Source organism: Microcebus murinus, chromosome 3, assembly GCF_040939455.1.
Source record: "Microcebus murinus isolate Inina chromosome 3, M.murinus_Inina_mat1.0, whole genome shotgun sequence".
In the NCBI taxonomy this organism is placed as follows: domain Eukaryota; kingdom Metazoa; phylum Chordata; class Mammalia; order Primates; family Cheirogaleidae; genus Microcebus; species Microcebus murinus.
Window position 1 is genome coordinate 80,629,046 of NC_134106.1, and position 18,001 is coordinate 80,647,046.

At 38.1% G+C, this 18,001-nt stretch overlaps 1 protein-coding gene across 33 annotated transcripts in view; it reads left to right on the plus strand.

The window, feature by feature from the left end:
- Positions 1–16,774, plus strand: part of MAP4K4 (mitogen-activated protein kinase kinase kinase kinase 4) — a 192,903-nt gene extending 176,129 nt beyond the window's left edge. For 19 of the 33 annotated variants that reach the window (XM_012740471.3, XM_076001040.1, XM_076001038.1 and 16 more), the window contains 6 exons: positions 4,740–4,874; positions 7,662–7,762; positions 9,601–9,750; positions 10,298–10,457; positions 11,270–11,409; positions 13,282–16,774. In XM_012740471.3, the coding sequence (XP_012595925.2) occupies positions 4,740–4,874; positions 7,662–7,762; positions 9,601–9,750; positions 10,298–10,457; positions 11,270–11,409; positions 13,282–13,365 (770 nt within the window). In that variant the 3' untranslated portion in view covers positions 13,366–16,774. Of the gene's footprint in view, positions 1–4,739; positions 4,875–7,661; positions 7,763–9,600; positions 9,775–10,297; positions 10,458–11,269; positions 11,410–13,281 lie in introns of all 33 variants that reach the window. The other 14 variants (XM_012740468.3, XM_012740479.3, XM_012740474.3 and 11 more) reach the window with 1 other exon arrangement.
- Positions 16,775–18,001: the final 1,227 nt, after the last annotated feature.

An 18,001-nucleotide genomic window follows, 5' to 3' on the forward strand; every position in this document is an offset into this window, starting at 1 on the left:
GAAAGGTTATGTGGTATTTCAAACATACAGAGAAGAATAATGAGGAATGACAGCAGCCATGTATCGACTAGCCAGCTTTCACAGATGTCACAATACATCTCCCCACCCATGGCGACCACTGTCCTGAAGTTAGGGTGTATCCCATCCATGCCTGATGATCCAAACAGGTAGCCTGCTTATTCCATGCCATTAAACATTTCTCCGTGGTGTCCGTACATTTTACATGGCTAGAGAATGTTTCCTTGCATAGATGTGATAAAATTTATTTACTTATCGTCTGTCGTTGCCCTTTAGGTTTATTCCCTTTTCTTTCTCTCATGTAAACATTTTTCACAAATATCCTTGTACCTTAATTTAACCTTTGGGGGAATATACCATGTTGCATAAATTGTAATTTCCTAAAATTTGTGTTATTGCCAGATCAGAAGGTATATAAAATTACAAGAATTTAAATAAGTCTTGTTAGACCACCAGTGATTTTGATTTAAATATCTGCTACTGTAAGCTTATTATATTTCTTTATCTGTAACAGATTTGCTCGCAGTTATTTTACTTTTTATATATGCTTTTGGTTGTAAGTAAAGAAGTTTGTTAAATGCAAAAGTTTCACTATTTTTTACTTAAATGAGAAAGCATCCATTTAAAACTTTAGTGTTGATGAGGAAGTTTTTATAATTGGAGAAAAAATAACCAATCTGCAGCTAAAAGTTTAAACTTTATTTTTTGATCCAGTGAAATGAGACAATTGTGGGAATCAACATGTAGCTGATAGTAGTGATTATTTTTTGGTCACTTTACTATATTTTTTACTCTTTAGTAGCTTTTAATGGTTTTCACAGTCATAAAAGTAACACATATCAATTGTGGGAAGCTTCAAAAAGAGAAAAAACTTAGGAAAAATAAAACAACATGTGACATCTATCTCAGAGAATGCTTGTTAACTTTTTATGTTATATACATAATAAATATATCTCACACTATGGGAACAAAACATTATACATAAAACTATGTGGTCTTTTTCTTCACTTAACATATCCTGAACATTTTCCCACAAAATGTTCTTCAGAAGTTAGGAGGATTTATGACCTACACAGATCCACATATGGCTCCATGGGTGTCACAGATAGAATCCATCCCGGCAGTCCCTGGCCTGCTGCAGAAACTGAGCATTCCCCGCATCTAGAGGGTGTCTCGTGCTGCCACCCAGGCATTGCCCCCTGCAGTTTGTGTGGCTTGTCGCCCCCCCTCCCCCCAGCACTGTCCTGACTTTGAGCACCATAGATTGGTTTTCACCTTTATTGAGCTAAATTACACAATAGTAAAATCATGTGTATTTCTGTGGCGGCTACTTCTGGTGTTTTTTTGTTTGTTTGTTTGTTTGTTTTAAATAAACTTTTCTTCTATACTTTCTTTAATAAACTTTTTTCTAGTGTTTCGCAGGTTAGCCATTTTGATAGGTGCATAGGAACTAGTAGGTGCATGTCATTTTAATTGTCAATTCTTTAATGATATATGATGCTGAACATCTTTTCATGTGTTTGTCATCTGTATGTCTTTTGTCTTTGGTATGGTATCTGCTCAGATCTTTAGTCCATTTTGTATTTGGATTATTTGTTTTCTTACTGTTGAGTTTTAAGAGTTGGATGTCTGTTATCATACAAGTGTTTTGCAGATATTTTCTCCCTGTTTGTGTGGCTTGTCTGTTCCTTCTCTTTAATGATGTCTTTTACAAAACAGAAATTTTTAATTTTAATGTAATCCAACTGTCAGTTTATTCTTTCATGAGTTGTGTTTTTGGTATTATATCTAAAAAGTCATTGTTATATCCAAGACCACCTAGATTTTCTTCTGTTATTTTCTAGAAGCTTTATAGCTTTGTGTTTCATATTTAGGTATATGATCCATTTTGAGTTGATTTTTGTGAGTATTTCAAAGTCTGCATAGATTCATTTTCTTTTGCATGTGAATAAGTTGTCTCAGCAGGATTTGTTTAAAAGTCTGTCCTTTCTCCATTGCATTGCCTCTGCTCCTTTGCCAAAGATCAATTCACTACATTTGTGTAGATCTGTTTCTGAGCTCTCTATTTTGTTTCATTGATCTATTAGTCTATTCTTTTGCTAATACCTACACTGTGTTGATTACTGTAAATTTATAGTAAATCTTGGAGTCAGATACTGTCAATCTTCCAACCTTTTTTTTTTTTTATGAGGAGAGAAGTTTATTAATTTGTTGGCAAATGAGTTTGGCAGATTCTGGTCTCAAAGTACTAATGTCTCAACATTGTTCTTTTTTAATACTGTGTTGACATTTTATCGATATGTATAAAATAACTTTCTGAGATTTGATTGGAATTGCGTTGGATCTGTATGTCAAGTTAAGAAGAACTGATATTTCAACAACATTGAGTCTTCCTATCCATGAACGTGGAAATATCTCTCCATTTATTTAGTTCTTCATTGATTTCTTTCATCAGAGTTTTGTAGTTTTCCTTAACCACTTCGGTACGGTGCTCACTGGCCGCGAAAGCTTGCCCACAGCCAGCACTCATAGTCCGCACGATAGTTTATGCTGTGCATTGACGACGAATCCGTTTTGCTCTTGTGTGATGAGGAAAACTTTAAAGCACTGAAAGCTTGTTTTACTTTACAGGCAGCTTTACTTGTACTGTAAATCAGAATAGGCAACATATACATATATGTTTTTATTATGTTATTTTTAAATGTTCACAATTTTATTTTGATAAATGAAAAATTGGAAAAGTCAATTCAAAATTATAGTTTTATTTTATCCATATCATAAAGAAATAAGGCAAGTTTTTTAATATTACGATAAATTTTATTGTTTGGTATGATAAATTTCAAAGCATGGGGCTACACATAGGCCAACATTACATTGTTTACAATAGTATCTAGTACTACGTCTTTTATTATTTTTGAGCATACATCTTCTTAATGGATTTTTCCTTTTTGTTTTATCACTATTGTAAGGTGCTGGAAAATGTCTTTCTGTAAAATGCATGAGATTTTCTGATGCAGTACAAGAGTTGTATTGCCTCGATTCAGAGTACTGTTGTAGAAGTTTTGTTATTCATGCTAAAGTCGATGCTTGGCTGTGCGCCTTCATATCACGGCTGTCGGCTAAAGTCGGCACTTGGCTGTGCGCGTTCATTTGTGGCTATCTACTATGGTACCGAAATGGTTAAACAGATCTAGAAAAGGGCTATTTTGGTAGATTTATAGCTATTTCATTTTTTGTAAGTGCTAGTAAAAATGGTGTTTTTAATTTCAAATTCTAATTATTTGTTCGAGTACATAGGAAAGTGATTGGCTTTTATACATTAGGCTTGTGTCCTACAACCCTCACTATAATCGCTTATTAGTTCCAGGAGGTTTTTTTTGCTGATTCTTGGGGTTTTCTATCAAGACAGCCATGTCTTCCATGAACAAAGACAGTTTTATTTCTTCCTTCCCAATCCTTTAACTTTTTATTTCTTTTTCTTGTCTTACTACGTCAGCTAGGACACCCAGTATGATCTTCAATAGGAGCTGTAAGAGGAGACATCCTTCCCTTATTCTCAATTTTAGGAAGAAAGCATTTGTTTCTCACCATTAAGTATATTAGCTGTAGGGTTTTTGTATATTTTTCATATCAAATTGAGGTAGTTCTGCTCTATTCCTATTCTCCTGAGAGTTTTTATCATGAATAGGTGTGGGGTTTATCAGATACCTTTTCTGCATCTATTGATATGAATTTTCTTCTTTAGCTTGTTGATGCGAATTTGTGGCTGTGTTTGGTCAACATCATTATGTTGTTGTTGTTGCTTGTAGTTTGTTTCTACAAAACAAACTATCTATGGCTACACCACAATTTGTTTACTCATTCTACAGATATTAATGTTGTTTTCTTTTTGGGACTATTATGAACAATGCTGCTATGAATTCCCCATGGTTCTAATAGTTTACAACACCAGTTTATAAAGTTCCTGGTTGCTCCACACCTTGCCTACCTTTGATGTTATCAGTATTCTTAATTCTAGACATCCTGATAGGTGTATGAAATTGTCTCATTATTGTTTTAACATATATTCGCTATTGACTGTTGAGAGCAAGCACCTTTCTTTCTGTGTATCTGTGAGATCACTTCTTTTGCAAAGTTCCTGTTCTAGTGGCTTGCCCAGTTTTTCTACTGGGTTAACTTTCTATTTGATTGATAGGAGTTCTTTACATATTATATCTGTGAATCCTTTGTCAGCTATTTAAGTAGTGCACATCTCTAACTTGTGACTTGCCTTTTACTAGATTTAAGTCTTTGCATTGGGTGATTGATTTAACCCTTCTGTGCTCATCTGTCAAATGGGAGCTAATAGCTAATTTAGAGGGTTTTCGGAATCAGATGGCATAATACATGTGAAAGCATCCTATGAGTTCTATTTGTTGTATTGTTTGCATTTGTTTGTATTACTTTTTGGTTTATTGGTAATATCCGTCTACATAAATGTGAGTTTTTTTTAAAAAACCTTTCCTTCTAGCCCAGGCGTACACCCAGTGATAATTTTGTAAGGGTTCAAAAGTCCATCTGAATAGCTTGAATTAAGTTTCTAGTAAAGTTTTGTTATAAAATGGTTCCATTAAAGGAAATGATACTTAATGTTTATGGAAGTTTCTTTTGGTTACTATTTTTATTAATGATGATAGCAACTTCTGAATATGCATGTAAAATATTTATATTTATTTTGCTAGGCAAAAAGGATAAGTTACGTGTCTACTATTTGTCCTGGTTAAGAAATAAAATACTGCACAACGATCCAGAAGTTGAGAAGAAGCAGGGATGGACAACTGTAGGGGATTTGGAAGGATGTGTACACTATAAAGTTGGTAAGTTCTAGGAGGGTTGTTAAGTGTTTGTTTTTCCAGAATTTAGTTAGGGTTCAGTTTAAAATTCATGGGTTCTTCAAAGCTTGTAATAATAAACTTATTTCTGAAACTTGTGGTTGATTTCTGGTATTCTTTTTCTAAGACATTTTCTTGAAGTCTCATCTAGACATTGTCTTACTCCCTCTATGCGCCAATATGTGTAACATAGAGTTTGTTCCTGCAGCTGGCTCTGTCCTCCGGTTCCCTCACACCATGCATCTTTTGAGTCTTTTCACCCCTTCTCTTTGGCAGTCCACATTCTTCTCTTCTGTAAGATGTGCCGCAGAGTAATCTCTTTAAGGAAGCCTTGCCAAATGAAAGCCAGCTGATTTGGAGTCCTCCCTTACACACCCGGGCTTATTCTCCATTGAGAGGACTGTGGGTCCTTGGCAGGCACTGATAGAGTGTTTGAGAGTTTGACCCAGAGGATTATGTTTTGTCATTTTGAATGAAGTGCACTGTGCTTTCACTGGTAAATGAGCCTAGCTGGCCCATTCATGTTTCACAGCAACCACATTGTTTTTTCTTCTTGGCATGAATGCAGTGATTCTCATGAAGTAAAATCTCACAGGAACAAAAGCAAAACAATTTTTTTAAAATGAAAAAAAAAAAATCAAAATACTGATACTGATGTTGGACATCAAGGGGAAATAATGGACCTTAGCCTAATCAGAGTTTTATAGGGAAGATGATATATTCTAATAGAATTTAGTCTATGGGCATGCCACCCTGAGCATGCCCAATATTTCTAATAGAATTTAAAGTAGGGAGTAGATCTGTATACCTAAGACTGATTAATGTTAGGGACCTATCGAGTGTCTGCTTGTGTGTTACTCTTTTTATGTGTTTATGAAAGTATTTACTATAGTCAGTTCCTCTGTGCCCCGGGCTGTTACCATCCTTGATTGTGTTGTATAGTCTGTGTACCACACGTTCAGCTCATTAATAGTAATGACAGGAGCCACCTCAGTATTTGGAATGATTCTGAGTGGTTGTGTAGAGTAGTAATATCTCAGTATAGATTTGGGGATTAGGATTTTCTGTGTTGTGTTTATGTGAAGTATTTTTGTTTGTTGAGGTATTGCTAAAATCATCTAAGGCTAAATTTAATGAAACAGCTCTTAACAGCTGAAATATGCATGAATAGATTATCCTACAGGGGGCACCAGAGGCAGAAGTGTTAGATTGTATTGGGCTTTTAAGCAGAGCAGAACAGTAATCAGTAGTCTTCAAGCCTGTTACTCTTACAGAATGAATCACAAGTATTTTCAGGAGATAATGTGAGTTTTAATATAGTTATCTTTATGGTTATCTCCAAGAACAGGGAAGTATTTAAATGTATATTTAAATTAATTAAAACTAAATAAACCTTAAAATTTAGTTCCTCAGTGGCACTAGTGCATTCTAAGTGCCCACTAGCCCCATGTGTTCAGTGGCTATCGTATTAACAGTGCAGATGTAAAGCATTTCCATCATTGTGGAAAATTCTGTTCAACAGTCTGGTTGGGTTAGCCAGTCATAAGCCTTTGTGTCTGACAATATATTAATGTCATTGATTTATTAGAACAGTGATAATATATGGAGTTGAACAATGAGAGTTATCAAGTTAACAGGTTATCTCTCAAAGAAACTGTGTATCTACATCAGACTCTAGTCTGTTATGTGTGCTCAGGGACCCTTGGGGTCACTGCTTTAGCAAAGCTGCCTAGCTATAAGGGAACCAAAATAGCTATGGGAATGAGGCAGTTTTTGTGGGGGTTTTTGGTTTTTGTTTTTGATTATTATTGTTGTTTGGTTTTTGTTTTTTGAGACAATATCTCACTCTGTTGCCCAAGCAGGAGTACAGTGGCTCAATTATAACTCACTGCAGCCTCAAACTCCTGGGCTCAAGTCATTCTCCTGCCTCTGCCTCCTGAGTAGCTGGGACTACAGGTGTGCACCACTGTGCGCGGCTAATGTTTCTTATTTTTTTGTACAGATGCCATCTGGCTATGTTGCCCAGGCTGGTCTTGAACTCCTGGCCTCAAGTGATCCCCACCCTTACCTGCCAGCCTCCCAAAGTGCTGGGTGGGATTACAGGCGTGAGCCACCCCACCTGGCCAGAGGCAGTTTTTTTAATAGTGGAAAAGAATTTTATTTCACTACTGGTCTTCTGATATAGAACTTTAAGTAGAATCCTAGAAATTACTACCTGTGTAGATCAGGAAATGTTCTGGAGTGATACTTGGACCTGTGTGCAGATACTTTTGTGTACTGATAGAATTAAAGACCCGTGAGTATTTTGGTATTGCCTTCTATGTTCATCAGTCCCATGCAGGACTAGGGACAGCTACATGGAAGACCTTGACCTCTTTCTGTGTTTCAGGAGTCTCTTGGCAAATTCATCACATTATTGTCTTTTTGAAGTAATACTGAATTCTTGAGTCTTTAGGGTGGTATGCTTGGCATTGTCCTTAATTATAAAATGCTTGGAATCTAAGAAGATTAGGAACATTAGTGAAAGTACTCATTGATGGTATCCAGAGTATTGGAGTTGAGCCTAACACAACATCAAAAAAAGATGGGAACAGCATGGATTACACATTACAGAATTGGAAAAGGAAACTGTGAGGCATGCTCTCTGTGTTTTTCCTCTGCTGGTTAGGACGACTGAGTAGAAATCATATATGTTGAGTTTGCTAAAGACAACTAAAGTGATTTAGAGTTCCATGTTGATACTGACCTGTGCCTGTTATTTATTTTTTTCAGTAAAATATGAAAGAATCAAATTTCTGGTAATTGCTTTGAAGAGTTCTGTAGAAGTCTATGCGTGGGCACCCAAGCCATATCACAAATTTATGGCCTTTAAGGTAACAACACCAAGCGTATTTAAAAAGCAGCATCAGCCATGCAAGCTGTGCAAAAGAGTTAGTGCATAAGTTTTAAAAGTCTGAACAGTTAAAATTGATAATATAAAAGTTATGTGCTAATATGGCATAGAACTTTAGCATAAGAGAAGCCATTTCTAATGTAATGTAATGAGCATAATTTGCTTTCCAACCCCACAGAGTGTGAGGAGAGAAAGCTAAATGTTGGGCAGACATGTTGACCCATGTGCTACTGTGGGTAACAAAGGAAAAGACAAAACACTACTTCCACCCTCTTTTAAATTTTAAAAAACTGACCTTCACCTAAAGTCATGGATGTGTATAAAGATTTAGATGTGTTTTTGTTAATAAAAAAGTGTCCAACAACAGGCAGTTTAAAGTTGTACTCAAAAGGGTACTAATTAAAAATTAAATTACAAAAATTGTGAATGACACAAAGAATGTATATTATATGTTACATGGAAAAAGCAAGTTAATATGTATAATATTCCTTTTTTATTGGAATTAGAAAACTAGATACAGCATCCAAATTAATGTATAAGCTAAGATTATTTTGCATGTATGCAGTTTTAGGAAAGTAACAGAATGGATATTTGTTTTAAAATGAGGATTGTTGGCTGGCTCACTCCTATAATCCTGGCACTTTGAGAGGCCGAGTGGCGATGGGGTGGGAGAAGAGAGAGATCGCTTGAGGCCAGGAGTCCAAGACCAGCCTGAACAGCATAGCAAGACCCCCCTCTAAAAAAATTAAAGAATTAGCTAGGCATGGTGGCGCACACCTATAGTCCCAGCCACTCAGGAGGCTGAGGCAGGAGGATCTCTTGAGACCCTGGAGTTTCAGGTTGCAGTGGGTTATGATGATGCCACTGCACTTTAGCCTAGGTAGCAGGGCAGGACCCTGTTTTAAAAAAATAAAACAAAATAGGTTGTTTCCATGTGTGAGTTCACACATACAGGCATGGAGTTGTTGCATTTCTACCTCACATTGCCTGGTGGTTAGGTTTTTAAAATAGTTTTGCTATATTTTATTCAAGGGGTAAGTTTTAGTTATTTGGAAAATTTACATTTTTGAATTGCTTATTACTTGATTTCCCAGTAAAGTGGGATAAATGGGGTTAAAAAAGAAATCCAAATGTTATTGAGTAAAGATAATTTGTTCTAAAGTTACATTATCTTTTAAGATCTCATCTCAATATCCTTTATGTACTAGGTACCGCCGTACTAGTTGCATTTATAAGTATTATCTTATTTAAATCTGTTCTGTTTCATCATTTTTTCAGTCTTGAGAGATGTGGGTATGAAGAATAGAGGCCGTCCAGCACGATGGAGGCTATTATATAATAGTACATCTAGCTTTCATCACCATTTCAGTCTAGCCAGAAAGGGTAGAGGTCTTTATAGCTCAAATAGTGATGAGGATGCTAATAGTGATAAAATTCTCAGTACATGACTCCAACAGTGCCTCCTCTCACTCCACTGTGCATTTGAATAGTTAGATAGTATGTTACAGAAAGTCCTCATTATTTTACTTTACATGTTTTTCTGATCAAGACAAACAACAGGGTAGATGACAGGGTGGAATTCTTGGGCTGAGGAGGGGGGATTTGGGACCCAACTTGGGAAAGAAAGTGTCTTTCGGATACTAATTAACAGACAAAAACATTTAATAATGACTTTCCTTACAGTATTATTGCTTTATCGCTGTTGCTAGCATGGCTCAGTAATTGAATAACTGAGTATGTTGGGTCTAGCTTCTCTCCTTTGATCTGTGAGAAGTTCTCCTTCATCTTACTGCTTCTCTCTTGGTTGCTTCTTTGTAGTCCTTTGGAGAATTGGTACATAAGCCATTACTGGTGGATCTCACTGTTGAGGAAGGCCAGAGGTTGAAAGTGATCTATGGATCCTGTGCTGGATTCCATGCTGTTGATGTGGATTCGGGATCAGTCTATGACATTTATCTACCAACACACGTAAGAAAGAACCCACACTCTATGGTTGGTTGACTGGCATCATTTTGTTTTGACTTTTTTCTTTCCTCTGCTTAGTGAACTAACACAAGCAGGGATTCTTCATTTCCCCTTGGTGTGGGGGTGAGTATTTAAGTGATGTGGTATTTTCAGTAGCTGTATGCTCCAAGACAAGTGGAAATCCACTCTCCTGGCTCTGTGAAGCCCTCCTGAAAACCTCTTAGGCTCTTGCTTTGACTAACATGGGTTGGATTTGGGGCAGTTGCTAGCAGGTCAAAACATCCCTGGGTTGAAAGTGGTTCACAAATGGAGCCCACCACCCAAATACTTTTCAGGGGCCTCAGAAAATGTGAGTCAGTAGAGTATATGACGTATAAAAGATAGACTTGGGGATATATACTGCACGGGTGTTCCAAAATGTTATCTAATTGCTCTGTTCATCACCAGGGATATGGTACCAGTGCATTCACCAAGACAGTCTTACTGAGTACTTTCACAGGGCTGGAAATAGCCACAAACATGCTTCCTTGCATTTTGTTCTCTTCTCTAGATCCAGTGTAGCATCAAACCCCATGCAATCATCATCCTCCCCAACACAGATGGGATGGAACTTCTGGTGTGCTATGAAGATGAGGGGGTTTACGTGAACACATATGGAAGGATCACCAAGGATGTGGTCCTGCAGTGGGGAGAGATGCCCACGTCTGTAGGTACGGAGCACTTGGGGGGGAAAGTCAGCAGTTGTGAAAGTGGAGCCTTGTCTAAGACTGCATATATTCATCATGCTGATTTTGCTGCCTTTCAAACCTTTTGGCCGTTTAACAGAGTGGTTGGCAATATATGGTACAAAGTTAGATTAAAGACCATGGAAATACTCTTAGGTTTATTGTAGAACAAAATCCAAGGAATTATTTTATAATTTTTAAAACTCTGTTACCGTAGTCTCTCATTTAATCCTGAAAACATCCAGAGAAAATAGGGCAGATTTTTTTTGTTGACTGATTTGTGGAAGGTAAAGGGAGACAGAAAAAGGGAAGTGATTTGCCTTGAGTGTGGCAGAGCTACAGCTGGATAGACAGCTTCATACATAGTCTTCTGGTTTGCATTCAGGAGTAAAGACTAAAATTTGAAAGTCTGATGGCTTTCTGTTTATATCCCCAAACTATCTTGTTTTCATTGAAGCGGAGTCACTGTCACTGTCTGCCCTTCATTTCTTCTCCCTGCCTTCTCTCATGACCAGATTGATGAAAATGTGCATTAAACTCTAAACTCAGGGGGTCATTTTTTAAGATAAGGATGAAAGGCCTAAGGGAAATGAATAGATTCAACCACTGATGCTAATGACTACTTCCTAGGATAGACTAGACAGTTACAAAGGCAAAGTTCCTTAAATACAAAAATCCTTAAATGCTAGGCATTTTGGGAGGGTGGGGTGGCTTATATCTTTATGTGTCACAGAAGTGATATCTTTTCAAGGCTATTTCCCTGTCTTCAACAATTTGTAATTTTTTCCTCCCAAAAGCATATATTCGGTCCAATCAGACCATGGGCTGGGGAGAGAAGGCCATAGAGATCCGATCTGTGGAAACTGGTCACTTGGATGGTGTGTTCATGCACAAAAGGGCTCAAAGACTAAAATTCTTGTGTGAACGCAATGATAAGGTAATGATTTCCTATGACTTCTCTTTAGTTGCTTCTATTTTTAGCAATGATTTCTTTTCCATGGAGTTTGATGATGAGTTTTCTTGGAGTTTGGATAGATTCTAAAATAAATTAATCAGGGAACTTTTTAGATGTTACTTTATGGTCATGTTTTTGGGGATTGGGGTATATTTTATTTTGTTTTTTGCTGTGAGGGGAATTTCTCTATGTAGAAATCATACATTGAATTTTCTGGATTTTTTTTTAACCCCAGTAGGTGACCTGTCTGGGCTATTTTAAGTTTAGAGAGAGGGAAGTTTAAAGCTGCCCATTTAGTTATGAAATTCTTTTGTGAATGGAAAGAACCACCAGTGCAATTTGGGTAGAATAAAAGGTTCCTCTCCCTGATACGTGTCAGGAAGATAACACTTTGTTAGTCTGCATTTTGAATAGTGAAATAGCTTCCTAGGTTTGCATGTCAGAAATGCTTAACAGTAAAAATGATTATTTTCAGAAGCACCATAACTCCTATACCTGAAACCCTAGGGCAGGGGTCCTCAAACTTTTTAAACGGGGCCAGTTCACTGTCCCTCAGACCGTTGGAGGGCCAGACTATAGTTTAAAAAAAAAACTATGAACAAATTCCTAAGCACACTGCACATATCTTATTTTGGAGTAAAAAAACAAACAGGCAAAAACACCCACATGTGGCCCACAGGCGATGGTTTGAGGACACCTGCCCTAGGGCATCAAAGCCCCTTTGCTTTTCAAAACTGGCCACATCCCTATCTTCTTCAGGGACTACTCACTCCCAGGAAGGTCCTCCCAAACCCAGCCTTAGAATAGGGCAGCTGGACGGCCAAGGGCATTGACCTATCCTGGCCCGCCAATAGGAAGGACATGGAGAGTTGAACTGATTCCTACCAAGCCCAGCCTTTCTCTCTTCTGTCCATTTGGCTGACTACATAAGGCAATGCACAGTAGCCCTAGAAACTTGCCTCTTAAGAACATTTCCACCTCTTGGCTCATATTGAAATATGTTAAACATCGTAGCAACCAGCCCATAGGTTTAGTAATTCATTGTGAGAAAAAAGAGCTACATGTCTCTCCTTGGTATCTGGTTCTGCCTGCCTAACCACGCACTAAACACAAAAGTTACCTCACCACCAGCACACTCTGTCCTGCAGTCCTACAACTCATGTGCAAGTGGTGTTTGCATTTTTTTCCTTCATGTTATCTTGCCACGTATGTATGTTGAAAATCTATACTACTCACACCTAATCCAGGATGTTGGCAGCTTTTTGGCTTATACTTTCCTAAGTATATTTACTGTAGCCATAAGTATAACATTCTTTGAACTTCAGCATTTAAATATTTTTATGCATGCTGACATGTCCCTTAACATTTATTAATAAAAGACACAAAACAAATTATATTAACCAAAGAGTCATGAAGTCATTTTGTTTAAAATGTATTTTTTTAAAAAAGAGAAATTAGGTTGCTTGAGGCGTCTTCCCTGTTGCTCAATGTGTTTTTCAAATATGTTTATTCTTTAGAAGGTTTTAACAGTGACAGTGAAATAACTCCGTTTCTGAAGCATCATTTTTTAAGTCCTTTTAAGTCCTCACATTGTGGCAACTTACAAGGAGTTACCCAGTTAATTAGCCTTACTTGTAATAAAAATTGGCTACCGCTGGTCACTTCTTACAAATGATAAATTTATATTATCCCAGAGTTTGTTTTGAAAAGGCTGCCTGGTGTATAAGCTCCCTGCACTTGGCAGTGTTGACGATGATGGTGGCTTAGGCTCCCTGGCTGGGACCCACAGGAAGCCCATGCAAGGTGCTACGTAGCCATGGTAACCAGCCCTCTCTTCTGTTCTTGTTTTTGCAGGTATTCTTTGCCTCTGTTCGGTCTGGTGGCAGCAGTCAGGTTTATTTCATGACCCTAGGCAGGACTTCTCTTCTGAGCTGGTAGAAGCAGTGTGATCCGGGCATTTGTCGGCCTTCAGAGTCTTCAAGATCCTGAGAACTTGGAATTCCTTGCAACTGGAGCTCAGAACTGCACCAGGGCAACCAGAACAGCTGTGTGTGCAGACCTCACATGTTGGGTTCTCTCTCTCCCTTCCTTCCTACTCCTGTTTTACCAGTTTATCCCTGTTCTTTTTTTCTTTACTCAAAAATAAATCAAGGCTGCAATGCAGCTGGTGCTGTTCCGATTCAACCATCAGGTGCTAAAAGTGTTTGGGATTGAGCATCAGGCCAGAAAGCAAACACCTTTCCTGCAGCTCCAGAATTCCTTTTCTCTGAATGACTCTGTCTTATGGGTGTCTGGCAGTGGCGACGGTGAACATGCCGTTGGTTTTCTTGGCAGTGGGCACAAGGAGGTGAGAAGTGGTGGTATAAGGAGCAGTTTGCTGAAGCAGAGAGCAGATTTAATATAGTAACATTAACAATGTATTTAATTGACATTTCTTTTTTGTAATGTGACAATATGTGGACAAAGAAGGTGCAGGTTTAAGAAGTTAATATTTATAAAATGTGAAAGACACAGTTACTAGGATAACTTTTTTGTGGGTGGGGCTTGGGAGATGGGGTGGGGTGGGTTAAGGGGTCCCATTTTGTTTCCTTGGATTTGGGTGGGGGGGATTCTGGCCATGAACTCAGTCATTTTTCTGTGTACCAGGTTTTGCCTAAATCATGTGCAGATGGTTCTTAAAAAAAAAGGAAAAAGAAAATGTGTGCATTTTGTATAATGGCCAGAACTTTGTTGTGTGACAGTATTAGCACTGCCTCAGTTAAAGGTTTAATTTTTGTTTAAACCTAGAAGTGCAACAACAGTTTTACCACAGTCTGCACTTGCAGAAGAAAAAAAAAAATTCAAACCACATGTTTATTTTTTTGCCTACCTCATTGTTTTTAATGCATTGAGAGGTGATTTAGTTTATATGTTTTGGGAGGAAACCATTAATGTTTAATTTAATCTTAATACCAAAACTCTCAGATTGAAGTTTGACTGCTATTTTATCGTAGTCTCATCAGGCACAAGAAGAACTGTCCACAAAGGTGGGAGATAGCCTTATGGCTGATGCACTTTGCTTTCTGCATGCAGAAAGCAGAGTGCTTTGCTTTCGCCAGAGTCACCATTGCAGGTTGATCTGGTGACTGTAGCCCACAGCATGAGAGATCTCATTATTCTCAATTCGAGGTTTGGTAGCAGACAGGTGGTCACATTAGAATAGTCACACAAACTGTTCAGTGTTGCAGGAACCTTTTTCTTGGGGGTCTGGATATTCCCCTTTTCTAAAAATGCAATGCACTAAAACTATTTTAAGAATGTAGTTAATTCTGCTTATTCATAAAGTTGACATCTTCCTGTGTTTTAGGTGTAATATTGAAGTCCTGGCTTTTCTTGTTTTCTCACTTGCTCTCTTGTTCTCTGTTTTTTAAACCAGTTTTACTTTATGAATATGTCATGACATTTGTAATAAATGTCTTGAGTAATAATTTGTTTCATGGCTTCCTGGTCATCACTCAGCTCCCCTAAGGATGGTAATGTCTCTGTGAAGGAGCAGTGCTCCGTATCCCAGTTCTGCCTTGTTGCTCTCCTGTTTAGTTCTGAGTGGGAATATTGCGTGACAGCTGCCTTAAACCTCGTCCGCCAAAAGAAACTGATTGTTTCATAGGCTTAATCTTCTTCCTTTGCAGTTAATTCCTCTTATATCATGGAAATGGGGGTTTTTCCTCCACTCTCTCCCCAGGTGGACTAGTCATTTGCACCTGTTTGCTTCTCATCCCATTTGGCACCTGCTCTGACCCCTGTCATTCTCTTCCTTCTGGTTCAGCATTTTTGTCAATGGCTCTCCTTTGAACTACAAAAATCTACTAAAAAATTTAAAAATACACTCAAAAGTGCAGACAAAACAGCTGTTTGTACATACCCACAAAGACAGGATAAGGTGAGAAAACCTCACTTGTTTTGGAGGAACAGGGGATGAAAATGGATGTGCCATTTGTATGACTTTGGAGTCATGCTCATGGCCAACGCTGAAATAACTGGTTCTTTTCTACTAATTTGGAGTTAACTTGGAGAATGTTAGAGTTAATCTCACTTGAATGGGGCGTATGATTGGATTCCATCGCCATAGGACTTTAGTCAGAATTCAGTTCCTGCTAGCTGTTTATTATTCATGTTGGGGCTTTTCATGAGATGAAACATAACAGAGTGAACACACATATGTAAATGTTAAGAGGAGAAGGAAGGGTACAGGTGATTGTGGCCCTTTCCCTGGCTTTAGAGAGCCGTAAAGATGGGCAGATGGTCTTTGGAGAAATACTAAATGTCTGCTGCCACAAGGAAGATGTAACAAAGGATGTGGCATCATGGTCTTGCATTAGCCACAGACTTGAAGCTCAGTGTTTGTAAATCAGGCAGTGTCATGCCAATAATGCAAATGGTGTTTCACTGGAATCACCTGAAGAGGGCGTGGTGATGGGGTCTGAACTGAAGTCAGAATCATTAAGCCAGCACCCAGTGGGCACTCTCGGGATTGGAGGTGAACTTAATTGAGTCCATTGCTGGGCGCAGTTTACTGAAGTCGGACAGCCATTTGTCCTTGCGGGTGGGTTCCTGATGTGTGCTTTACTTAGCTGTTCTGTCCTCCTTTTCTTGGCCTTACCACCTTGTGAACCAGATTGAGTCACTGCAGCTCCATGCAGGTGCCCAGTGAGGTTTCTCCCTAAGAGGGTGAGCTGTTGAAATTTTTCAGATACTTTTAGGTAAGGAATGACTTTTCTTATCCCCTTTTACAGGATAGGGACTTCTCCACAAAAGTGCCAATATGGCAAAATTACAAAAGAAAACAGTATTATGTATTATGATGATGTCATTACATATTATAGGAGTGCTCTTCAAAACAAAACACAAATGTCTCTAGGTTTAGTCAAAGCTTTAATAAGTAATACCTTTCTGTATTTAAATCAAAATAACCCTTTCTGTATTGAGTGCAGTGTTTTTTACTTTTTTCTCATGCACGTGTTATGTTGGAGAAAATGTTTACAAAATGGTTTTGTTACACTAATGTGCATCACATATTTATGGTTTATTTTAAGTGATTTTTTTATGGGTTATTTAGGTTTTGTCTTAGTGGTAGCACACGGTGATTCATAATCACTAATTTTGCCAATTATAAGTTTGCTAAATAGTAATTACAAATGACAAACTGCATTAAATTTACTAATCATAAAGCTGCAACGCAGACTGGTAGCAAGTACACAGCCCTTTTTTTTTTTTTTTTTGCAGTGCTAACTTGTCTACTGTGTATTATGAAAATAACTGTTGTCCCCCTCCCCTTTTTTTTCCTTAAATAAAGTAAAAATGACACCTGTTTTATGTGGCATGAATTTCAAATATATTCTGACCCTTCAGAATATTTTCTTCCTGTTGAGATCTATATTTTATGCACTCCCTCCTTCCCCCAAACCGGAGTGGGCTCCTGTATTCTGCTGTCTCAAAGTACAGTGGCTGCCCAAGGGATTGCCAGGCACAGGTTATGAAAGTAGCAAATGTTTGTCCCAAGATGTCAGAGATAAAATGGGTGATGAGCTGTCCATCACCATGTTCCTGAAGCCAAAATGGAGTAAAGCTGATCCTTAAGAAATAAGGTTGCATTTTACAATTTTGAATTGGATCAAAAAGTGAAATAGCATGATGTCTGTAACTAATAAGACAAAGTAGCGCTTTCTCAATTTGCCACATAAATTCTACGCTAGGCCTAATAATTGGAATTCCTTCAATGTAAGATATTGTGGCTAAGTGCTGGGGTGCCCTGCCAACCCCCCAGAGGTCTGGTAGGTGTGGTCCCCATTCAACAGACCTGGAGCCACACTCTCAGGATCAGCACTCTGCCTTAGCCTCCAGGGCTACCCACGCAACATCAGCATCAGTTAAATATGTTAATAAATTACCCTGTGCTTCATACGAGAAACATGTTATTTTTCTAATGTGAAAATAAAATTGTAAAAGGCTACCAGATGAGTTTTTTTTTTTCCCCTACTTGATGTTTGTTGCAGTTGGTAGATGATTAAGAAGAAAAACCTGGTGGGATTTTCTTGGGCCTGTCACGTATTCCTCCTTTTCTAGCTATCCCCTCTAGTGGTTGAGATTTCAATCAAAGGAAGCAAGCAGGATCAAATCAGGCTCTTCAGCCAACACCAGCTCTATGCTGGCAAAATTGCTTTCTCTGCCATCTACCACTTAAAAACATAATAATGCCCATGCTTTGCTTGGGAAGTAGGTGGTATGTTTATAAAGTATAATGGCTAAGGAATCAAAAGTTGGGTAAAACAGTTATAACATTCTCTCATGGGAGAAGAAATGTGTGCTGTGGTAATAGGTTCTCATACCTGGTTGCCCTCTCCTGTAAGCTAATCATGCTGTATCCGTGCTTCACAATCTTCCTGAAACTGTGCTGTCTTTGTGCCCCACCTAACTTCTCTGTGCATATCCGTTCTGTTCCCTGATGACTTGGCACGGTATTATCTTGTTCACTGTTTATTTCCTATCTGGATTGTTTCTCAGGTGTGACAACCATTTATTAAATCCAAACCCTGTT